This window comes from Thalia democratica, chromosome 1 (assembly GCF_965202585.1).
Source record: "Thalia democratica chromosome 1, ktThaDemo2.hap1.1, whole genome shotgun sequence".
Lineage (NCBI taxonomy): Eukaryota > Metazoa > Chordata > Thaliacea > Salpida > Salpidae > Thalia > Thalia democratica.
The window spans coordinates 25,352,010-25,360,795 of record NC_139165.1 but is presented as its reverse complement, the minus strand read 5'-3'; the positions used below and the strand labels follow the sequence as shown (position 1 = coordinate 25,360,795).

Sequence of the window (8,786 nt, the reverse complement as noted above, 5' to 3'; positions counted from 1 at the left end):
ACATTACCTTGGAAATACTTTAAATAAAGTTTAAACTTTCCTAAACTGTTTTTGGTTTAGGTAGGATAGGGTTGTCCAAAATTCAAACTTTTAAAACAATTAGGTTAGTTTAGTGGTTTTTGAATTTATTTGAAAAATTAATTTTTTAAAGGTTTGTTTTATATAACTTATGTTATATATTTTTTAATATAAAAAACATGGTTTTTTGTTTTTTTAGTCTTAGTACAAAAGAAAAGGAAACAAACTGTAACTAAATCTCTAGTTTGATTCCAAAAACCAAGTTTAACATGTTTTATTCTTTAAGTAATACTTACCAAGTTTAATTTAAGTGAAATGTTTTTATTCGGTCATTTTAAAATGCAGAACAAAAATAATTTAATAAATTTATGTTAAACTTTATAACCTCATAAGTCTTAAAACCGTGCAAACTTTTTTTTGATCTGGTTATAAATTTATTTGCTGGTTATTTAGTGAAAAAATACTATTTTTAATAAGTTTATAATGAATGTATCAGTCGAAAATACATAAAAAAAAGTACTAATTTTAAATATTTAAGAATTTTAAAAGGGAAGCATTATTTTGGTTATCCCAAACCAGAATCCAACTATTAACTATTTTATAAAACTACTTTTAAATAAATTACAATAGATTTAAACAGGGCTGCCAAAGTTAAAAAAAAAATACCAGGTTTTTATAATAACTAGCTTTTTTCATATAAGTATTTTTAGTATAAATAGTATTTAATATATAATACAACTTAACAGACTTAAAAAACAAAAGATACTTCATAGCTACCTTGAAAGTTTCCTATAGTAAAATTCTAAATGATACATAAATAGTTATTGAACATGGTATGTTGTTTATATTTAACAAAAAGTTTATTATTTTACATGTTTAAGTCTCTAAAATTCTAGGTTTTTTAATAACTTTTATTCAAAATTCCAGACCTTTAAAAATGTTTTCAATTCAATATTTTTGCCAGCTCTGTTTAAAGTACATACTGAAAATTAAACTTACAAATTTAATACTTAAATATCACTGTCTGCAAAATTTTGATTATACTGTAATAATTGAAGCTATATGTAAATTAAAGATAATTGTGTTATAAGTTACATAACTCAAATAATTTGAAATAACTTTAATTTTTTTTACAGTTATTAGAAAACAAATTAATTTATTAAAACCTTATTTTACAGTTTAAAAATTTTAAGTCAAGTTCTTTAAACCTTTAAAATTCGCATATACTCAAATTTGAAAAAATAAAATTTCAAGACTTCTTAAATGTATTTACTTATGCAATGATTGTAAATAGAAATTTATATATTTTTAGTATAAATTTATTGCTGACATTCTTAACATTTGTTTGTGATGTTAAAATGTAAAACCACATTTTGCTTGCTTTCTAACATTACAGTTTTAGACTTGGACAAGAAATCAAAAAAAAAAATTAAATTGAAGGAGTGTTGTTAATGTTAATATCATTATTATTGAAATTATTACTGTTTTTTTTTCTTATTTAAAGCATAAAATTTACAGCACTTAACCACTTTGGAATGAATTACTGAGAATTTCGTATTTTTTGTACAAAGATCAAAAAAAGAAAATAAAAAAAACAGACTAAAAAAATGAAAAGATACTTCAATGCTCTTAAGTAAAATTCTAAATGATACATAAATAGTTATTTAACATGATATTTTGTTTATATTTTAGTAAAACTCCATTATTTTACATGAAAAAAATTCTGAAAACTATCGGTTTTTAATAACTTTTATTCAAAAGTACATAAATTTCAAAATTTTCTTAATTCTATATTTTTTGCCAGCTCTGTAAAAAGTACATACTGAAATTAAACTTACAAATTTTATACTTAAATAAATGCCAGTATAACTTTAATTATACTTTAATAATTGAAGCTATATGTAAATTAACAATAATTATGTTTTAAGTTACATGACTTAAATAATTTAAAATAGCTATAATTTTTTTCATGGTAATTAAAAAACAAATTAATTTAATAAAAAAACAAATTAATTTAATAAAACTTTAAAAATATAGTTTAAAAATTTTAAGTTAGGTTCTTTAAAACTTCTTTAAAATTTGCATGTACTCAAATTTGAAAAAAATAAATTTTCAAGTTTCCTTAAGTGTTATTACTTATGTAATGATTGTAAATAGAAATCTATTTACTGTTAGTAAAGATTTATTAGTAATATTTTTTACAATTTGTTTGTGATGTTAAAATGTAAAACCACAAGTAGTAGAACTAAAAATTTTAAAATATCCAGTAAGAAAAACATACTTATAGCAATCTAACTATACTTAAAAAACCATTTAATATATTGTTATATAGCATAAAAATAATAACAATCATCAAAATCAAATGTATCTAACCAAAAATTTACTAAAAAAATTGTCTAAAATATGTGGTGCTAAAATAGAAAATAATTTGTGAACCTATTATTCAAAAATTGCCACTTTAGTATTAAAAGTAATAAAATAATAATAACAAGAAGTTTAAAGAAATATCAAACACTTAAACTAAAATTCATTTCAAAATTTTATATTTAATGTGTTCAAATTTTTAAAACCATTTCATTAAGATTTATTACAACTATATGGTAAAAGCACTGTAAGCAAAAGCGTATGCAATAAAAATCAAACTATAGAAGCTTGTATTAAATGGTGCAATTTTTAAGTTGTTCTGGTTCGAATTCAAATAATTTATCTAAAAAGAATAAGACAACACAATTCCGATAAACATTTAACACTTTGCAAATTTAATGTTTCTTGTTTTTAGTCCTTCTCTTGACCATTTGGAATCCGTCTTCGTCAATCAAATTCTCCTCCTCTTTAACTTCCTCTTTGATCTCCACTCCTTCCATGCTGATCTCGTCTGTTACGTCATCATCTGCTGTTTCCGGTGTCTGACCAAATATTATAATTAAAATTTCAAAATTATAACTAAAATTTACGCGAAACTTACCAGGTATAGGTATTCAAAATGAGCGTTTATATGTTTTTGTTATTGATATACAAACAAAATCCACCCACGTTCAAAATCCAACCAATTTTTTTTTCTTAATTTATTATAAATTTATTTTTGCTAATTTTTTATTTATTTTTTTTTTCACTTTCACTGCTACCCCTAACCCTTACCCTCGACCGGTAAACAGTTCTCGAATATGACTGGGTGGATTTTGAACGTGTCCCATGGGTACTTTTAAAAATGAGCATTTATATGATTTTGATATACATAAATGTTAAGTTAATAAATGACATCGAGTAGCGTCAATACTAATCATGAAATAATTTATTATTATTTTATATTTTTCTATTCAAATAACAAGAAGTGAGTTCTTACATATACATATATATCCACATTGTACAATTATTAAACATACTCCCATCAACCATAAACTAAATGTTCTTCACCCAAGTTGAAAACTAAGTTGTTTTTAATACACTATTTCAAAAAAACAACATTACTAAAGTGAAATCTACCCTCAAAATTAGCAAGAATGTAACATTTATATAAAACTTTAAATTTGTCAAAAAATCTAAATCTAAACAATAAAAAGCAAAACAAACAAAATTGATATTTTTACAATTTGCTCTTTCATACAAAATTTGCAATACATTTCTATGGTAATAAAAATGTTTGTTGATTTCAGAAAAAATAAAATTTGAAATCTATTAACATAAAAAGTAAAGGACTAAATAAAGGTTACTTTCGCAGTCCAAACGAAAACTTTGTTAGATAATGCTGAAATACAAATTTATCAATAAAAACACTACAACAACTTAGGTAATTAGTTAGTGATAAATTACAACACTACCAAAACATTTAACTTCTAAATAAACTAAATAAACAGGTCAAAATTGCACGAGGTTACTAATTTGCACGAGGGCACAAAACTGCACGAATACAATTTGCACCAAGAGTCAATTTTGCACGAGTTACACTTTTGCACGAGAGTAAAAAAGCATAAATAAATATTTAAAAAACAGGAAGAAAAATAATAAACTAATAAAAAAACAAAAAGAAAAAAAAAGTTACTGACAGAGGGTAAGGGTTAGAGGTAACAGAGATAATATAAATAAAAAAATTATAAATTATTGTGAAAAAATAAAAAAATACTTAAAAAAACTACCGACTGAGGGTAAGGGGTAACAGTGATAATAATAATAAGAAAACATATTATAGTAATAAGTTACCGATCGAGGGTTAGGGGTAACAGTGATGGTAAAAAAACAACTAAATAAAAAATTATAATTAATAAACATAAAAAAAAAACTTTTTTAATTACTCCCATGCAAAATTGTCTGCTAGTGCAAAAGTGTTTTCGTGTAAAAATGACCCCTCATGCAAAAGTGTCTTTGTGCAAAAGTATTTTCGTGCAATCTTGTACGCTCGTGCAAATTTGAGAGCTACCCAAATAAACATATAAAAACAACTAACATCTCTACTCTCACAATCAGCCAAATTCGCTCTGGGCAGTTTCATCATTTTCTCCCTCATACTGTCAAGTTTATTGTGTTTCCACATTGAATAGAACTTGCACAACTCTGCACCTATATCAATTATTGTCATTGTTTTTATTATTATCAACTTTATATTTTATTAAATATTATTATTAAGCATTGTTAACATAAAGTATCATTATTATTATTACTTAAACTAAGTATAATTAAATATTATAAGTGTTACTAATAAATATTACTAATAAAACATAACATTATTATTACTATTAAGTATTATTATTACAATTACTACCATAAACCAGTATTTATAACGGTCATCATCAACAAAGTTAAGATGTTTCGCGCCTTCAATAAAAACACAACCACATGACCAACAACAACCAATTGAACCGGTCTTAGGTTGTCTCAGTAGCAGTTGTTGTTGTTCTTGTGGTGAAGTTCATTATACATTATTACTACTGTTATCATATTTTAATACTACTATTGATATTATGATTAATAATATAATTATCTAGTTTTATTGTTATTAAATGTTGTCATTACTTTCAAGTATCATTATTGTTATTACTTGTTTTGTGAACAAACATTTATAATTTTGGTTACGATAACAAAACAACTGAAGAAGAACTCTTATAGTTTATTAACCCGGGTTACCTGTCTTTGAGTCAAAAACCTTCCCTGAGTGACCAGAAACTTCCCTGAGTTTGCCTAAGTTTTTTTTTAAATCTTTTAGAAAAATTAATGCTTCTGGCAAAAAATACTAACACCTCATGCTCATTTTCTTCTTTAATTTTAAAAGCAAGGTTTTAAGTATATGATTCTGCATTAGATTATTATAATTTATCAATTTAAAAAAAACTAAAGCTTCCCTGAAATTTCAAGATAAAATAAAAACTGTACTGAGTTTCCTTGAGTTAGAAAAAAATCGAAATTGTCTGAGTTTTCCTCAGTGTGTGGCAATCCTGATTAATACAATTTTTGTCAATTAACAACTGTGTACCTATTCCATCACAATGACCATCTTCGATAATCAATTGAAACTCTTGGTTCATCACCTGTAATATCCAACCATCAACTTCCCAATCTTCCAACGATGCTGTGTTTGTAATTGTTTAAAAAATAAATTACTTTAAAAATCAACATTTATATAGTTTAGTTAGATAAAATGATGCAACTAAGACAGGGTTTTCCAAAATTATTATACAAATAGCCCCCTTTAAAAAAATTAAAAAAGTTATAACACCTTTGTACCCTCAAAGACTACCGTAATATACACCTAAGACCTTTTTTTACTCTTCATCAGCAACTCCAGAACATCTAGTGTAAGTTTTAAGTTAAGTTATGACCTCATGGGCCCCTTTGCTGCTCATGGCCCACTTTGGGATACCCTGAACTATATTTTGACTTCATTAATTTATTTTGACTGTCAAAAAACTGTTCATTTTTCAACTTTCTGATATGCTAGGAAGAAACATATTATTTTCCCAAGTATGATGATCTGGAGTGTATTTAAACTCATCTAATCTAACAAGGCCCACTCTTTAAAGAATAAAAAACTGTTTTTGTTTGTTAAATCATAAAAAGTCTTCATATAAATACAGAGTTCCCAAAAGTTTAGATACAAACAGACTCATTCATAGCCAGCTACATTTATTTTAAAATACATTTTTCAAGTATTGGTAAAATTTAAAAATACAAAAATAAAACATGTTATAATACTCACAACATTTTTTTGTTAAATATTGTTATCCAAACTTAATATTTCAAATAAACAGTCTATGTACAAAAATCACAGTTGCTAGTATATATATTTGCTAACACATGTAAATGTGTAAAAACATGGCCATAAAAACAAGTAAAAAAACTCTTATTATTTATCATAATATTTTTAATGAGAAATCAAAGAACAAAACTCACAATTGTTATTAAAGAAATTTTCAAGTTCAGCAACCATCCATTGGGCTTTTTCGTTTGTGTGCTGTCCGCCCATGCTGTGTTCCACTGCTAACTAAAATTTTTATTTACTTTGTTATATATTAAAAATTATACCTTAACAAATCATACTTTAGTTGTACAAATAATTGGTTATCATCTATCTAAATAAAAAATAAGTAGGATTTTTCATGACATATAATGTTAATTTTACATAAGCATATGTTTCACTGCTAACTGCAAGTTTTAGTTGTATTACTTTGTTATTGAAAATAATATTTTAGTCAATCATACTAAAACTGCACAATTAATCAGTTATTGTTTATAAAAAAATTCACAACAAATGTTGCAGATACAGTTGTGCTACCCAGCTATGTTACAGTGCCAACTGCAAGTTTTAAATGGAAAATTTTATTACTCAATACAATCTACTACATGTTAAAATTCTGCATTGAAATTAAGTTCAAACATTTTCTTAATAAACACTTTAGACCAGTAGAACTTCGAGTTTGAATGATGAAAAGAAACTGATTTGCCACTATGCAAATAAACTTTAACCATCTACTATAGAATATGTATAAATTATCAGCTTGTAAAATATAAGTTATAAAAATTTCAAAAACTTAAGTATATTCATAGCATTTCAAATACATGATTTTTTTAATACTTTTAAATTATATTTTTCAAAGTTTTAAAAAAAAAAGTAGAACAACTTTTAGTTTTATAAAAAGTGATAAAATTAAAAAGTAAACAAAATCTTTGAAAAAATAAAAACCTTAAAACATTTTCTCAAAACTTTGCTACTATGTCATGTTTGAAATAAACTTGGTTTAAAAAAACAAATATTATCTTTTAAATACCTATTTTTAAGTTTTGTAAGCAGAGTACTGGTTAACAAAAATAAGTAAAAAAGTTTAAAAACAAATGTTTAGAAAATGCTAGAAGCCAAATAATTTTATTTTAACTTTGGTAACAACTTTACTATAATGAAGCAGTTGTTACATGATTAAATAATAACTTAAAGCAAGTTTAACTAACATTGCAAACTTACAAAACAATAATACCCATTTAATTTTTTTTTTTTACCTGGAAGGTTGTCCAACTTTTAAGTTGAGCCTGGATGCATTTGTAAAAAAATGATTCACTCATTATGTGTTTTAAATTTAAAATACGCTGTGAAAAAAAAGTTTCAATCAACTATAATTTGTTTGTGATTAAAAGAGAAAAGTTTATTTTAAACCTGTCATACAGTTTTTACAACTATGCATTATTCTTGATGTTGTCACAAAGCATTTAAAGATGCACAAAATATTATATTCTTATTTAAATGCTTATGGTAATTGAAAAAAGAGGACACAAATCTTTAAAAAACTTGTTAACTAGTTTGACTTAAGCAACTTTTCACATATTTACTAAATTATAAACAAATTTCTATACTTTGAATTGTTAAAGTTATATTATTTTCAAAGTCTTATTAAATTTAAAAAATTTGTAAAAAGAAAAAAATTGTTTACTATTAAAATGTATACATAAAACACTTGACACATAAAAAAAAAATTAACTTAGAACTTTAATATATCTAAATAAATTAAAAGTTGGACTAGGTATAAAAAAAAAATTAAACTAGTCTATTTTTTAATTTTATTATGTGTCAGCTCTAAGGTTTACAAATCTACAACAAAATAACAATACCAAATTGTTTTTTAATTTACTTTATAAGCTGTAGATTAAACAAGATGCTCTAGTATTTCCAGATAGTAGTAGATGCCAGTTACATCAAGTTAAACACTAATAGCAGTTGAAATAACTAAGTTAGTTTTCAAAATAATTGACTAAAAGACTATTACTAAATTTCTTAAATCTATTACACATAATAAAACAATCACTCATGTTTCTGTTTATTCCATGTCTTTTAACTTTGAAAAACTAAAAAGTATAGTTAGGGTACTAGGATAGCTAGAAAAATTGTGACTCTTTTAAAGGTAAAATAACAGCCTTTTTTGTCCTTTTTTTTTTATTAAAAAACCCAAAATGGTTTAATTAAAATAGTAAATGTTAACCCATGGTGTTTAAGTTATAGCTGTAATATAAAATAAAAACTTTAAAAATTGTAAAGAAACACTAATGAGAGATATTTTAAACAATTTAAATTCACTTTATCTTTTTGAGATATGTGGCTGTAAAAAAATAGAAGTAAAATCAAAGCAGCTTAAACCTCTCTAAAAATTATACTTTAAAAACCAAATGTTTACTTAAAAAACCTTTCAGGTTCAGAATGAATACACAAAAAAAATATAATTTTCTATTTTTTAGAAAATCAAAACCTTCAAGTAATAGAACTAACAACTCCTAATATTTTTTATTGTTTAAAA

General features: G+C 24.1%; 1 protein-coding gene across 1 annotated transcript; it reads right to left on the bottom strand.

Annotated features, from left to right (window-relative positions):
* Window positions 1–2,510: 2,510 nt before the first annotated feature.
* On the bottom strand, window positions 2,511–7,576 carry LOC145847513 (pre-rRNA-processing protein TSR2 homolog). Its single transcript, XM_082953630.1, has 5 exons — window positions 7,501–7,576; window positions 6,400–6,490; window positions 5,483–5,578; window positions 4,460–4,572; window positions 2,511–2,924 (listed from the first exon to the last, which is right to left on the bottom strand). Exons 1-5 carry the CDS (start codon window positions 7,561–7,563, stop codon window positions 2,778–2,780), a joined length of 510 nt encoding a protein of 169 aa, XP_082809756.1. The 5' UTR covers window positions 7,564–7,576; the 3' UTR covers window positions 2,511–2,777.
* Window positions 7,577–8,786: the final 1,210 nt, after the last annotated feature.